Source organism: Euprymna scolopes, chromosome 9 (assembly GCF_053919585.1).
Source record: "Euprymna scolopes isolate OS-2025 chromosome 9, ASM5391958v1, whole genome shotgun sequence".
NCBI classification, from domain to species: Eukaryota; Metazoa; Mollusca; class Cephalopoda; order Sepiida; family Sepiolidae; genus Euprymna; species Euprymna scolopes.
This window is the reverse complement of record NC_136490.1, coordinates 140,940,003-140,956,919: the sequence shown is the minus strand read 5'-3', so window position 1 is coordinate 140,956,919 and position 16,917 is coordinate 140,940,003. Positions and strand designations below refer to the sequence as shown.

Genomic DNA, 16,917 nt, shown 5'->3' with positions numbered 1-16,917 from the left:
GAAAAGTGGCCAGACTCGGTGCTGCTAAATAGTACTTCCTTCTTTCTCTTTGTATCACTACCAAAAAAATAGACTTGATATTCAAAACAGATTATTGTTATGATAAAATCAATTTCCAATCTTGGAAATATGCTGCATGCATACAGCAGAAATGTTTAATATATATTTACAAGAACTCTATTTGATATTCTAATCAATGTTTTGGAGATTTCAAATGTACATAATATGTACTGAATTTTACTTTTTTTTTTTTTAAATCTGGTACTTATCTACAGTTGAGCCTATAAATAACTTTTTTCAAAAAAAATCTTTATTAATCTTTATGATGTATGTATCTGTCACCGCACGAAAATGTCATATTCCAAAAATCATGTAAATCGATCAAACAGTTTTTTTTTTTTTAACGAAAATCAAATATTATGACACGTTTTATCAGAGAATTATTTGACACCATCTTGCATTTCGAATGATACACTGCTAGCGACATCTCTTGGCAATGTCAGGAATGTAGGATCAACAAGGGCAGACAATCGACATTCCACCCTCTAGAAAAAAAATCCTTTTTTTAGAGGGTGGAATCTTTATTCATACAATTGTTTCTGCCCATTTTTAATACATATTTATCAACCATGAATTAAAAATACAAAATAAAAAATTACTATTGAGCTTTCAGCTCACTTTCTGGATGATTATATATAAACAGTATAAATGTATATTTGTGCATGCATAGAGGATACACATTACATCTACACAGTTTCAATTTTAATCCCTTAGCAGCTATTTTTCTGCCTAAAAAACAAAATTTTGTTCCAAAGGTCCGAATACTCTATATGTCAAGTTTCAAGCCTGAGGACCAAAAATTAACAGAATAGTTTGGTAGAGATCATTCCACTGATAGAGATTTACTCTAAATACTGCTCCAAATGTTATGCAGTTATGCATAATGTAGAAAATATGTACAAATAGAACTATGTGTCACAGTAAAATGAAATTAATCCTCCAATAAGAAAAGAACAGTGAATTAAGTTCGTTTTTAAAGGAATATGCAAATTAGTTGTTTTTAAGTTGTTGATATATTCACAACTAAGTATACAAGTTATATTTACTTTTAAAATAGAAACAAGTAGACTTTTAATACTAATATCAGTGTAACAAATAACTATATATATATATATATATATATATATATATATATATATATATAATCACATTAAAATAATTCATAAATAACTCAAATTAAACATTCAAGATTTTACTAAAAAAAAAATAATTAATTAAAAAATGTTTTTTAATATTGTCAGGTTACATTATTTCAGATTACATTACAAATACCATGCATTTCTGGCATAACACAATGTTATAAAAACGCATACAACTAAAAGAGCATGTACCCTTGCCTTAATAAAACTAATACTGTAGTACACAAAACCTGTAGAAATAAACACGCCAATAATAAATTGAACACCATAAAAAGAAAAAAGTAAAAGATTAAAAAGGTGACATTTCTTTAATGAATGAACTTCCATTGATGAGCAAAGTGTTTAGAGAAGGTACAATATAGACACGAATAAGCCTCAAGATAAACACGAGCACAGACCAGAAGCTGAATACAAATCAATAATTACATCAAGAGATGCACAAAAATAAACATTAAAATATATAAATAGACTATAATATCCTCAACAGATTGAAAGCCTAATAAATGAGTGACAAGTTCAAACTGGTATTACATTCTTGTAAACCTAAGAAACAACATAAGAAATCAATTACAATGATGACTATCTGGGATCCCAATTTAATGTTTATCAACTTGTATAGATTTGAAAAAGGTCAAAGAAAATGTATTTTGTGTTATGATTCATTAGTAGATGAGAGAGTTCATTAAGTAGAGTTTAAAATACAGAATCACACTAAAGGCATACGTCTCCAACTTCTGATACCTGACATGGCAACATTTTTGCTAGTTCTTCATATTATAAACACCTTCATATGCACTTCCACTGACCTTCCACTTTTCCCTTTCAGTAATTCTTAAGTCCAATCAGTAACTTGTCTGTTGTCACTAACGACTGTCTCTTAAAATTCCACTTATGCCCTTTCCCTTCCTCATATCCATCACCATTTTCTTCTCTTCCCTCCTCTTCATATTCATCTCTTGCACGAAAGTTATCAATAATATCTATTCACTTTGAAAATTTTTCTATTATCAAAAAATTTAATATTCGTCAACTGATGTGCTTTTAATTGGATTTTGTTATATTTTCCCATTTATCCATGTTAAGATTTACTTTTCTATACATACTAGCATTTCAGCCTGGCATTGCCCGGGTGTTTGGAGGTGTATGTTGAGAAAAAAAAAAAAAAAAACAATGGTCAATTTTTTTTTTTTAACTTTGACCCCTATTATGACCCCTTAACATTTATTGTTTGGGGCTCAAATCAAGTTATTAAGTTAGCTCCATGTCCATGGAACCTATATCTAAAATTTAAAGTGTTTAGACCCAAAATTGGCGGAGGAGTTTGGTAGAGTTCTCAAAGGTCAAATCGTTGAACTTTGACTCCTTAACAGCCAAATTTCTGGCCGAAAACCGATCACAAAGATTTTCCCAAATCTCACTACCCTGTATATCAAATTTCGAATCTGTAAACTTAAAATTGACAGAGTTATTGTGTAGGGAAATGTACACAGACAGACACACAGACATGTTCACTTTTATAGATATATAGATAGATGTAATACAAAAACAAAAATTCCCAAATGTTACATCTTTTGTTAAAGACTTGTATAGCTTATGTTTTGATTAATGAGGCTTTCCTCAGGGCACATGAAGGGAGCCAAATTAATGTCTAACAATTACAGATCAGATTCAACGGAAATGGGAGGTTGCGTCCACATTAAAAAATACCCCAAAAGAACCTAAAATTTTGGGAATATTTATTAATTCATGCCTAATATCTATGGTTAAAATTTCAGAAAAAATTAGAGGTATCTGAATTTTTACAAAGGATTCAAATCTTTTTGCCTCGTTTGCATTAAACTAATTATAACCCACATTACTCACCCTTATGTCTAGCAGCTGTGTTCCAAAATGCACAATGATTGGCTAATTAGTTTACAAATGAATCTATGAAGAAACGTATAAACATACATATTTCTAATTTTATATAAATAGAGGCAAAAAGTGACACTCTAGATTGGAACAAAAAAAAAAAATTTATATGTCTCCGTCTAGAAGGATTTCTTCCTCACTAACTGGGAATAGAACAGATGAAATACAGCATCAGAACAAATACTACACTTTGAAATATTTATTTACAGAAATATAAAAGTTTACATTTGCAAGAAATTAGGCATAAGACCATTCAAAGTGGCAAAAACTAAGTGTCATTGATTATTCTTGGTCACAAATATTTACAAATGTCTATCCTAGTTTTTACATGAAAAATTTCAGTTACCATAATACCACATTTACTCTAGAGACCATCCTACTTAAAATTTCCCAAATGGTTAAAATTTTATTGTTGCTGAATATAATACAATAATTTCATTGGAAAGAAGCGTGAAGTGAGGGAAAAAAACAAAGAATAAAAAAGTTGGTTAGCAAGACCCTCCCAACCCTTTATCATAGCCAAAAGATGAAGGAGTCAAAATTAATCTGTTCATCTTGTACCTTTCCTATCCTTAATACTTCTTGTTTTTCTCTTTTTTTTTTATAGAAATCGCTCCAGACAAGCCACTTGATCTAAGGAGCTAACAAAAACGAAAGATGATTATCGCAAAGACAGGAGATGCCTACTGCCTTAAAAGACCACGGTTATAGGTAAGAGGAAAACAGTCAGCAGGAATATGTGCATTGCAATAGAAAGCTATATTAAAATGAGGTATTAAAACAGTAAATTGATGAAAACCACTAGACCAAGAAGTCAAAATGAGCTGGAACAAAAGAAGCAGGAAATAGATCAGACAATTCTGAAGAACATATGCCATAATATTTATAGAAAAGACTGAGACTAGTAACAGAAGAGTGGGGCCAATTGAATTAGATAGGTTTCTGCACCTTACCCTCAAAGAGATTCACTAGCCACAACACTTTCCCAACAGTATTAGTGCATGAAGAACTAGAATGCTATAGACTGCAACAATATCTATTAGGCCAATTATGTCAATCAATGCCTCCGTTCAGTCTCGAAAGACAAAGGATACCTCTGTAGGGGCAGTTGCGCGTGTAATTGTGAGGCAAGGGTTTGCCCAATCTCCAACCACACCTCTCCTGAATCGATACTGTTTGAGTCCAGTGGCAAGAAAAAGTCCAGGACGACTGGAAACAATACAGAGATAAGCGGAGAGCACATACAGCACCTGGAAGTCCCAAATAGTCACCCATTTAGTACTGACCAGGTTCAATGTTGCTTAACTTTGGTGATCCAGCGGGAACCAGTGTGTCAACGTGATTATGCCAATTATGTAACACCTATTAAAACTTGAAAGAATTTTTTCTTTTTTACTTCAAAGTTAATTTGATTTAAATATCCAACTTTACAAAAAATCCACAAAATTAATAAAATAAAAGGTCCAGTTAGAAAAATCCTCTTTCCACAGGTCATAATCAATTTTTTTCTTTTTCAAGGATTTCTCTTCCTTTTTCCACACAGTCTCAAATGAGATACTTTTGAAGTTACAGTCCAAAACATTGAAAGAAATAATTACATCACAAGATTAAAACCAACTAACCGACATAACTAGTTATAGAGATGTGATGTCTAAATAAAAAAAAAAACAGGACACTTGAAGATTTTCACATGGACATTTTTAATAGCATTTGATGAACTACATGTCTGAAATTTTTGATGCACATACTGAAAGGGCAGAAAAGATCAGTTATCATATCTTACACATTTTTTTTTTAATTTACTTACTACTAGCAGGGCTACCCGGCATTGCTCAGGGCAAAAGTCTAATATGGTTTCTATTAAAACTTCTATCTCTCTATATACATCTTTCCCAATCTCTCTTTCTCCTCTACATGCAACACACAGACAACTCTCCTTTATATAATAAGATTCCTTAAGTAATGAGTGAGCATTATATATATATATATATATATATATATATATATATTTTTTTTTTTTTTTTTTTTAAATGTTTTCTAGCCAAGGTACAACACCTCTTGTCCAGTTACAAACTTGTATAAACGCGCAGATCTATAAAAAACATTGTTCAAGATCATGTTGTGCCAATAATACAGAATTCAGGTTTCAATAGGGCTACCTTTATGCAAGATAATGCCCCATGTCACAAGGCAAAGGTGGTAATGAGTTACCTTAGCGAGCAAGATTTTGAAATTATGGATTGGCCACCGCAAAGTCTTGACTTAAATCCAATAGAAAATCTTTGGAAAACCTTAGGAGTGAAAGTTATGGAAAGAAATCCTACTAACACGGAAGATTTGTGGGTGAAGCTTCAAGAAGAATGGTCTAAAATTAGTATTGAGGATTGTCAAGAACTTATTTGTTCTTGTAGTCAAAGATGTGCAGCTATCATTGAGAGCAAGGGCTCATTTACTAAATATTGATTGTACATGTATTTTTATTGTTTTTTGGCTGTTTACATTGTTTTTCTCAATTTTGTCTCTTACTTTTGGATGTTCCTATTTTGAAAATAAATGTTATAATTCTTTTTCTATCCTTTGCAAATGATTCAAATTTTAGTGTGGATGATAATGACTACCAGTTGTCAAACTTTCAGCTTTTCACAGTTGTTATTTCTAACAAATATTAGGTTTTAAAATTTTGTCCCTTAGTTTTGGACGCTACTGTGTGTGTGTGTGTGTGTGTGTGTGTGTGTGTGTGTGTGTGTGTGTGTGTGCGTGCGTGCGTACGTACACACAAATTAGTACATAACCCAGAAAATAAAATAAATAAAATTGTCCTTCCTAGTCAGTCATTTTTATGCTTTTAGTAAAATAGTAAAAAATAATAATTTTAAAAGAATTACTTTGTGACACTTTAAAATTTGACAAAACTTACTACAGCCAAGGCATTAAGTCACTTGATGTAAGATTGAAAGTTTTAGAAGCCATTTACTTCCATCCATTTTGTAAATAAAATGATAAACATTACCTTAACAAAATTAGTTATATTTTTTGTAACAATTTGGTTCAATTAATAATTTAATGATCAAACCAAATAATTATATTTATCTTTCAAAATCAGGTGTTTAACGATAACAAAAACGTTTTTAAAAAGAAAAAGTGTTATAAAAAAATAAAAATTAAAAAAATAGACTCCTAGCCAACACCGAGTAGGTATAACTAGTATTCAATGAAAAAAAAAGCTACTACAATTCATAAATTTTATATAGAAGTTCAGAAAGACATATTTTCTTTATAATCGGGCAATTGGTTGGGGTTCTTTCCCACAAACATCACACATGTTTCTTTAGTGATAAAATCTATCAATAATGGAGATTTGGTCTTTGTCTGATGATAAAAATATACTATTACTCTCTTACAATGCTCAGTTCAGGGAGTGGTAGTGTGATATTTGTTCTAGTATTATGATACCGGACCCCACCCACAGGAATTACCTTTTTACTCTCCCAAATTTAATTGTGGGGGCCCTGAAAATATCTCCCTCTCCTCTCTGTTGAGAACCCTTGTTTTAATGTAAAAGGCAGATTCAATGCTGCTTTAAAATGTAAAAACCTGTGAGTTTCCTCTTTAATTATGAAGTACTAGCCAAGATCAAAGTGTAGTATCTGTTCTTCAGATGCTGCACTTCCATTTCTTGTTCTCTTTCGGTGGAGGAGCAGTCCTTCATGACTAAGACATTTTTTTTTTTTTTTTTTGTACCTTTTCTCCATGTTAAAAAACGACCCTGGTGTTTAACTCTGTCCCGTGGGGAGGCATTGTAAATAGGTACAATCAGAAATGTAAGAAACACATTTTGCATGACAAAAAACATTGCTACCCTTCGTTTTGGGGGATTATTTTTTTTAATTACTTTTTTTATTTTTTGAAGAAGGGAAGGGGGGCACAAACTGGTTCACTTAAAAAAAAGAAAGAAAAACAGCAAATAGAATTCCAGTCAGAATTGTACAAAGATTGTAATATTTGGTTACAATTAAAAAAAATTTTAAATAATAAAAATAAATAAAAATAAAAACACAAGAAATTGATTGAGTCAACCGGTGACAAAAATAACAAAGCATTCATCCTTCCCCTCTCATAAGATTGACATACAAAGAAAGCAGGTGACATTTGTAACAACTTTACCCATATGGGAAGAATAAGAGTTTAAAAAAAAATGTGAAAAAAAAAAATTTAAATAGTCTTTTCCTGCTTATAGATGAAGGAAGAACTAAAACAAAAGAAATGTCAAAATTTAAAAAGAAATAAAAACCCTGATCCATGATAATTTTTATACAAACTTGTAGATTAAAAAATAATATTAATACAGCAGGTAATCATTTATAAAGGTACTCCATTTCTCATTGAAATTATCCGGTTTTAATCACAGTGTTATTTTAGCAGAGATCATATGAACACAGCTTTCAATACATTGATCCAGGTCACTTGAGACTAACCATTCTTATGTGCAGCACAAATGTTATTTTGTTACCCCTCATCCTATCAGTAAGCTCAAGGGATATATTTTTATTAACCAGCTATATATAATAATTTCTCAGTCAAATGACAAATCTTGTCCAACTCCCTCATTTGAAAACGTTCTATCGGGTTGAAATAAATTCATGAGGTCAACCTTAATTTTTAGTTGTTTTCTTTTTGCTCTGCTACATACTGAGCTCTCCCACTTCAGATTTTTTATAGAATTTTCTCTATTCTTTATGGATACAATATTCTCTCTTCCTCCCACTGTCTATCTATCTATCTCTCATATATATATATTATAGAGAATAATAGACCAAAGGTCTAAAAGAGCAAAGTTTCTGTTAATGTATAAATACTTCAAAAGTGCTGTGCTCAAAGTACCATGGATATAGAATAAACTCGATAGGTGTATTTACCTAGCGCTATACAGAGGAGAAAAGATCAATAATTGTGAAATTATAAATCAGCTTCAAAAGGAGATTTTGTTTTGTTTCTCTATCTGAATATATATATATATATATATATATATATATATATAAAGACTCAATTATTTGTAAATTTTGCTAACACCATTTTTGTTTAATGGAAATCACTCCAGACAAGGCATTAAGTCACTTGATGTAAAGAGATAACATATTATAACATACTACATCCTAACTAAGGTCCAATTGTCTGAAATACTGGTAAAATACATCAAAGCTGTTTTTTTTTGTATTTATTATTAATATTTATAAAATGTAATGTATGACTAGGTTTCATTTATTAAAATCATTCATAATAGATTAATATATATATGTGCATACATACACTAATTGTGTGTGTGCGCGCCTTTCAAGGACTGCCCCAAAGAACTTAATATCAAATAGGTTTCCCCTTTTTTCCTCTTTCTCTTTATCTCCCACCTTCTATTTTTCCACTCTCTCTCTCTCTGAATTAATATTTACAATTTCATATAAACATTCCATGTTTAAAAGAATTTTGTCTGACTAGTTATTTTGAGAAATCTAATATATAAAAGGCTATGTCTGTCTGTTTGTCTCCATATTTTCAAACTAAGTCACAGAATGGCACCAGGAGTCTCAAATGATTGGATTTTTTATGGACCATTCTTTTATGGGTCTTTAGCCGGTTAAAATAGTTTTTAATATGTCAAAATTGAAAAAAAAGTCGTTATACATTTTGTACATTTCTCTTAGTTTAATTTTAATCAGTTCATATACATGTCACGTTGGTACAGTGGTAACGTACCTAGCTTTGAATGCTACAATTTTGATTTCGGTTTCAATTTTAGCTGATGGCACCAAAACACTTAGTTTTTTTTTTTACTTTTGAAATCACAACTATAATAATATATACAAAATTTTAAATTAATATGTAATATTTTAGCGTATTTTACGACCCGACAAAGCCGAGCGCTGCCCCCCTCACCCCAATATTTTATAACCTGTGACTTGAAGGATCACAGATCATTGATGATCTAATGAATGGCGTCATTGTTATGACATTATAAAAGATCTTCCCAGTATCTCCAAACAAGTTATGGAAGAGTATAGCATCTCTCAGAAATTGGCTTTAACAGAACCAAATCCAAGCTAAGATAAGTGAAATCTATTACACTCGAGAAATATATTTTATCTTTAGACATTTGATATTTAGTATTTAAAAATTTAATTTAAAGCTTCATAATAATTATACAAGCCTTTGTTTGAAAATTGACTGATGATTTTACATGGCAAATTTCAAGGTTTTCATTTTATGTTTTTACATGCCAAGACATAGATAACACCGCAAAATTTTTCTATATTAGAAAGAAAATTATTTTTTTAAATTTCCTCATCCTAAAATTACTCAAGTATAAAAGCTTTACGCCTGTATCTTTAATGGGTTACTTTTGACAAAATGTTTGCTAAAGTGTATATTTGGCCCATTTTTCTTACCAACTGCAAAATTGAGCCTCAAGTGATGCTTATAAATAATTTTTTATAGATGCATTAATGAAAATAAAAAAATTAGCTTAATCTATGTGATGAATAATAAATTACAATATGTAAGCTGCTAAAATAAAACATGTACAGTCAAAGTTGTTGCTCTTTAGTATTGATTAAAAGACAAAAGTATACATACCTACATCTGCTGTTGGAAGCATGTTACCCGATCTTTTCACATTGTCAAACCTTTCATTTAATTGATTTAACCTAAGGAAAGAGGGAAAAAGAAAGTATTTTTTTAAAAAGCACATTTTTCTTTTTAAATAAAACAAATTAATGATAAAAAAAAAAAACAGGTAAAAGGTTTACCATAAAGATGAATGTAGAAATAAACATAACCGAATTTTCTTTCTGTATTACAGCAAATATCTAGAGTATTGCAATAAAGCCAGAAAGGATTTATTAAAAGACTCCAGTTGAAAATAGATAAAGTATGGTTATCTAGCACATTATTGTAGACTCAGCTAAATTTGTTGTATTTTATGAAGAGGTCGGTAAGTGAAGAATTGATGTCCCCACTAATGAAAAGAAATATTGAAAAACATGCTAGTCAATGTTAAATAAATGCACAGAATGACAAAAAATGTGAATGATCCCCCCCCCCAATAAATAAAAGTAATAAATAAAAAATGTTTATGAAGAAATATTTTAATTAATCTTTAAACCATTGTAATAAAGCAGAGATCCTTCTAGACCGAGGTAATTTTGTTTCGTTTTTATGAATTCATTAAGTTATGAAATTAAACTCCTGTTAATAATTATAATAATTAAAAGAAAATATGCATCCTCCTAAAAAGCAAAAGAAATCAATGAAAATGCTGCTATGGAATGACCCAGGAATGAAACTTGCAAAGCTGTGTTGATACCTCATATTAGGATGGGAAAAAAATGATGATGATAGCAGTAGCAATAGAGGTAATAGCAGTAGTAACAGGAACATTAAAGACAATTGACACAATTTCCGATATAAATAAACCACTTATGTGAATGTTTTTTAACAAACTGTGAAACTTGTAAAAAAATAATTTAATTCAATATTCCCTTGATTATGATACTGATGATAATGATAGTGATGATTATTTAACAGTAGTAATAGCAGTAGCAACAGAAAAGACACTTGAAACAGTTTCCAATATAAATAAACTATTTTATTTGTGAATGTTTTCTTTTGTAACAGACTGAAATTTGTAAAAATAATTCTTTATTTTAACTTGTTCTTTTATTAACAAAAAGTTGGACAATTTATTTGTTTGTTTTTCTTTTATAACAAAATAGAAGCAGTATATGAAAAGCAAAACATTTTGACTTTTTGACTGAGAGATTTATAAACATTTTCACAAAAATCAAATTTGCTTTAAAATGCAATGTGAATGCAAATTTCAAGAATAACTTTTGCTATTGATGAAAATACTTAGCTAAATCAGATGCAAACCTTAAAGGCAAGTGGGGACCACTTGTTAATTTAATATTCCCTTGACACTTCCTCCTTTAGAGGAAGCCAGTTCAACCCGATCAGGGTAAATTCCATACAACCAACTATTTTATAAGTTAGATTAAGGGATCAGATTCACAATTAAGTTTAATGTAAGATGATAACTAAATTTCTGGCCAGATAGCATTTGAATAACATGTAATCATTCTAGTTAAATCTTATGTTTTGTGTGGGCGCATATGAAGTTAAGATTATTGATAGGAATATATATATATAACTAGATATCCAAGACTTGCATATGTTCCATTTCAGATCAGGAGTGAAGGTCAGCCCCAGAAGCCTGTCAAGACAAGGAGCTTCCCCAAGACGAGAGCCATTCGTTTCAATTGGAGCGATTATGATGAAAGGAGAGTAGCTTGGTGTTCGGCGAATTAAAATTAACCAGATACCCTTTTCCCCATTGCACCACATTCTAAAGATTAGAAGAGAGAGAATCAAAAATATATCAATCATTTGAAGTGTTGCCATAGATTGTGATGTCTGCATAAATGTCTACAAATGATCTAAGAATGTGATTTGGGAGATTATTAATGAAGATCAGGAAGAAAGTTTGAATTATCAAGATGTCTTCCTTTGCTTTTTGTGTGTGTGTGTTTTTTAGTGTTTTCAAAATTTGCAAACAAGACAGACGCTTTTTGGTTACTCATAAAATTAGATTTTCTCCTTTAAAAAATAAAACTAATTTATCAATTTACATTATTTTCGGAATATGACATTTTCATTTCATCACAAAACAGAAGCTATGAAAAATATTGTTAGTATTATGGGTAGGGGAGCACACATTTATTGTAATAACGAATGTATGGTGTTAAATGAAACAAATTAGAAAAAAGTGATCATCTTACAACAGCAATTAAAAATATTTATGAAATTTATTTGAATTACATACATAGTTAAATTTTATAGTTAAAATATCACAGCATATTAATTAAATTATTAACAATAACTAATTGCAATTAAAATCATGTTCTTTTCTTATAACTTATGAGTTAGTTTTGGTTGCTAGAAAACATAATATAAAGAGCAGTTTTTTTTTTTTATTTATTTAACTTCAGTAAGTTTTAAGAGATCAAGGGGCTCCCTCCTGGAGCTAACACTTGATTCTGTTATGATTTAAATTTATATCTGAGGGCTCTTTTAAGAACAGATACTGTTCCCTTTATGGCTGCTATCTGTATTTCGTTACAGCTTGGTCTTCCAGGAATGGCTTCTAAGTATTTATGAAGATTCTTTTTTATAAACCAGTTGCTCCTATCACAACCGGTATAATGTTTATTTCTTTCAGAGACCATGTGGTTTTTAGATCATTTTTTAGGTCCTGATATTTTGTTATCTTTTCTCGTTCGGCTCTATTAAGGCCAAAATCATTTGGGACTGTGAAAAAAAAATGAAAAACAAAGACCGAAATTAAAACAAAATTTCCCCCACCCCAAACAAGGCACAGTACCACTTTGATGTAGAGGGCTACTATCTGGGACATAAGTTGCAGGGATACTATGTAGGGAGTTGAGCAGCAAGATGTCTGTTTACATTACACTTGAACTTCTGCATCAGTACAGTTGGAGAAGCACGAACCCGGAAGGGAATTCCAAAGTCTAGCAGTTTTGGGGAAGAGTAGAAGGTTTTCTTACATCTAAGGATCTCTACTGTGTAGGGGTGGGACTTTGTTATTTGTTGGGTTTGTCGGGGTTGTTACATCAAGGTGGGTACAAGGGCTTGTTGTTCATCAGAGTATCCACCATTAAAATACTTATAAAACAGGCAGAGGGATGCAACATTTCGTCGGTGGGGCAGAGGTTGAAGCTTAGATGACAGTTCAGGACCTATCAGGTTGGCGACTCTTTTGAATCCTGTCGACGAGTGAGACACTAGTAGCAGATACACCAGCCCAAATGTGACAACAATACTCTATACATGGGCGAATGGTGGCCTTATAGAAGTACAAGATACTTTCAGGTGCAAGTAACTTTCTAGCACAGTACAGAGAGCCCACCTTCTTCGCAGCAGCCTTGGCAATGCTCTCAATGTATTATTGTCACTGAAGTCGATGAAATAGCCCATTTTTCAATCAAATCGATTGATTGGCTGCTCTAATTGAGGATCCATCGCAATGCACTTGAAAGCTTCACAATATAATGTAGTCTCCATTGCACTGTAGAAAACCTACTGTTGGCTTGAAAATTATTTTAATGGCTTGCATTCAAGTTTAAAATGCAAAAGTCAAGTATCATGCTTCAATTGTGCTCTAAATAGAAGCATTCATTTCGAACATGCTCTTGTCAGATAAAAGACCTACTGTTGATTTTATATGTTGAGCCTTTTGGTTTGTGTGGTAATAAACTTTCTCAAATGCACTTGTGACGTTAGGCTGTGTAAGATGTTAACTTTAGTAAAAATCGCCTGTTCCTTATTTCATCTGATTATTTCGATTATAGATACTTATCAAAGACATTCCGGCACAAAACCTATGTAAGAACACTGCCAGGCACATAGAGTACCTACATGTGAAATGTCATAAAATTGACCCAGCCGTTTGAGTCCATAGGGAGCAAACACACAGAAAAAAAATTCCTTATATATAATGATAGAGATAAAGATAAACTTCAAATAACTTTTTAGATAATATGTAGATTAATTCAAAGAAATAATGACAATTATTGACTTGAGCATTTCCGAAATTACAATGTAAAAGAAATTTGTAAAAGCTTTATTTTTCACATGAAAATATAGTTTAATCATTAAAGGGGTTGGTTAACAATCAGTTCTAAATGAAATTCTTCTCGAGGTTGAAAGTTCAACCTTTAGTAAGGGCAAAACTAAGTCTAAGTGTTAACAAATTAACAATTTTTACCAAGCCATGGCTGACAAAATCAAAACGATTTACCTCCGTGAATTAAAATAAAGGGTTCAGTTTGAAATAACTGACAGATTTTATAGATTCAAATATTTGCAAGTTTGAAAAAAAAATGCACTCCAAGTTACATCATTGTGAATGTAACAATCAAGATGAGAATAACAGCAGTTCAAAAACATGGAATTTTAAATGTGAAAACTTTAGTTTTCCATATTTCTCTCCCTTTACCAATCTATATTTGCTTTTTGGTCCTTTTTTTTTATTTAAATAAAAATAAGTTAAAACTTTTTCAGCAGAATTTTCTGATTTTTTAGATGAAGATTGATTATTCTTATTATTTGGATTCTTTGGACTACTGTTCTCATCCCCGAGTGTTATTTTCACAACATTTTGGTCGATGCAACCACCAATCTTCTTCAGGTGTATCTTGTCGAACTCCGGAAATTGCACAGAATTTTAAACGGAACCCTTTATTTAATCCATGGGGGTAACATGCTCATGTTCCATCAGCCATGACTAGGTAAAATAAATTCACAATTACATTTTGCGTGCTGCCTACACTGCATATTGAACCTTCAACCTCTGAAAGAGTGTAACTTTACAAGTGAATTTTACGAAGTAATTTATCCACTACACCACAAGTCTTCGAAGAGAAGATACACCTGAAGAAGATCGGAGGTTACTCAGACTGAAACGTTGTGAAAATAACACACAAGATGGGAACAGTAGTGCGAAGAATGCAAATACAAATTTTTCAGCAGTGTTGGCCTAACTCCCTCCACCCCCTTTATTCGCACTAGATATTATTCCTTTTTATATTAGTTATCAATTTTCACCTGGCATCATGCTGGCTGAAAAAGCTTTTGTGAGTAAACAATTTTCATTTTATTTTTTTTTAATTTTGCATCAATTGAAATGTATTCCTACTAATTACATTAGAAAATACATCTTTCATTAAAGATATGCAAGCATTTTTTTTTTTTTTTTTTTTTTTTTTAAAGCTGTATTTATCCTGGATTAGCAGGGCGGTGGGCTTAAGAGAAAAATAATTCAAAATATAGTTACGTCTCCAATCTTTTTTTAGTAGGATGGTTTTGTTTTTTAGTTCTTCATTTTATTGATTTTATAAAGAGTTGATTAATAGTAAATTAATAAAAAAAATAAATATGTACATATAGGATTGAACCTTCAAAAGTTATTTATAAGCAAGAAACACAGAGATCGTGTCCAATATAGAGATGTTAAGCTTAATTTATTTTAGTCAAAATATTAATAAATTTTTTTTTTTTATACAATTTAAATAACAATGAATATTAAAAATAATCACAGTAAATAATCTTCCATTTATCTCATAAATAAACTTATTCTTTAGTGTCCTTATTTACTTGCTTATTCATCAAGGCAAGAGTTGGACATAAGGTTGGTTTTTAATCTGAGGAATATCCAACTCCCAAAAAAAGGACACACTAAATTGGGAGAAAAAAAACTGTCTTGGCTTAGAAGAACTGAAGACAGGAAAGATTAAGTGCAGTATCAAAACAGATATTACACTTTGCTCTTAATCAAAAGTCCAAGGAATTATATAAACTAAATTTGATAGATATTTGTATTAATGAAAAAAAAATTGAAATATTAAATATATCTTGCTTGTTAAATACAAATTTAAGTGTATTTCTTTATTATGCCTCTGGCAATCTTTTATTTCAAGTATTAATCTATCTCATTTTGCAAAAAAAAAAATAAATAAATAACAGAACACATACACATACATAAATACATACAGAATTCTCTTAAATATTTCAAACAAACTTTAAAATGTTTATTTTTACTATTTCTGAATTCATCCAAATTTCCTTAAAACATTTTATATTAGAAATGTTCAAAAAATAAATTTATTTTTTTATTAACTTTACATTATAAAAATTATGAGGCAATTTCTGATCTGCGTGTTTCTCACCTAAATGTGTATTTTATTTACTGAAATTTGTTAATAATTTATTGAAATCCAAAATTCAACAGCCATAAAATAATTTTAAATCGTAAAAAAAAATTAAAAAAAATAAATAAAAAAAAACAAGTAAATCCACCATGATGCATTGGTGTTCAATTTATTCATAATGAAGTCAATTATTTTAATCTTTTGTTAATACAAGAAAAAGAATGAATTACTTTATAATATTTTAAACTTTGAAATAAATTTGCAAGCAGTTAAACTGTTGGATAGAAAGCAATGATTAGTTTTAAAATTCTTAAATATTAAAAATTGAAAGTTTTTGAAGGTATTGACATCCAATGTTAAAGAGATTAAAAGCATCATTACCATAACAAAAATAGTTCAATAAATATAATTGAATGACCAAACAAAACCAGAATTAAATTTAGTTTAGAAATAATTTTGTATATTTTTTTGTTTTTGTTTTAAAAGAATAAACCAAAATCCAAACAAAAATGAAAGACTCCCAAGTTGGATTGGTACAGCTAGTTAGTATATGTTTGTATCATATATATATATATATATATATATATATATATATATATATATATATATATATAAATAAACAAAATTATAAAAACTTATCTTTTTGTTAATATAACTTGAAATTTGACATCACTAATATACATTTAAATTTTAATAAAACGTATAAAATTGTGTTAAAATTAATAATTTAGTCAAAAATATAACATTAATAATTGATAGCCTTTGAGGAATTAAAGAAAAGACAAGGAACGTTTCTATTGTATTGTGAATGATCATCTGTTCTTTCAAATACCTTACTGGCTTCATTAGAATATATTAAAATAAGATGAGATGGCAAGATGACATTTGTCCCAATCTTGCAGCAAATGTCACAATTCATATGCAGGAAAATTCTCCAAGATTTTCGGTGTCTAAATAAAAGCATTGCCTATTTAAGAGCAGACAAATCGGCGAGTGAAGTATTGCTTGCTTACAGATGTAATGGAAGAAGAGCG

General features: G+C 30.2%; 1 protein-coding gene across 46 annotated transcripts in view; it reads right to left on the bottom strand.

Annotated features, from left to right (window-relative positions):
- Nucleotides 1-16,917, bottom strand: part of LOC145284881 (CLIP-associating protein 1-B-like) — a 450,911-nt gene that overhangs the window by 264,664 nt on the left and 169,330 nt on the right. For all 46 annotated transcript variants that reach the window (XM_080133909.1, XM_080133914.1, XM_080133920.1 and 43 more), the window contains exon 9: nucleotides 9,735-9,805. In XM_080133909.1, the coding sequence (XP_079990035.1) occupies nucleotides 9,735-9,805 (71 nt within the window). The remainder of the gene's footprint in view (nucleotides 1-9,734; nucleotides 9,806-16,917) is intronic.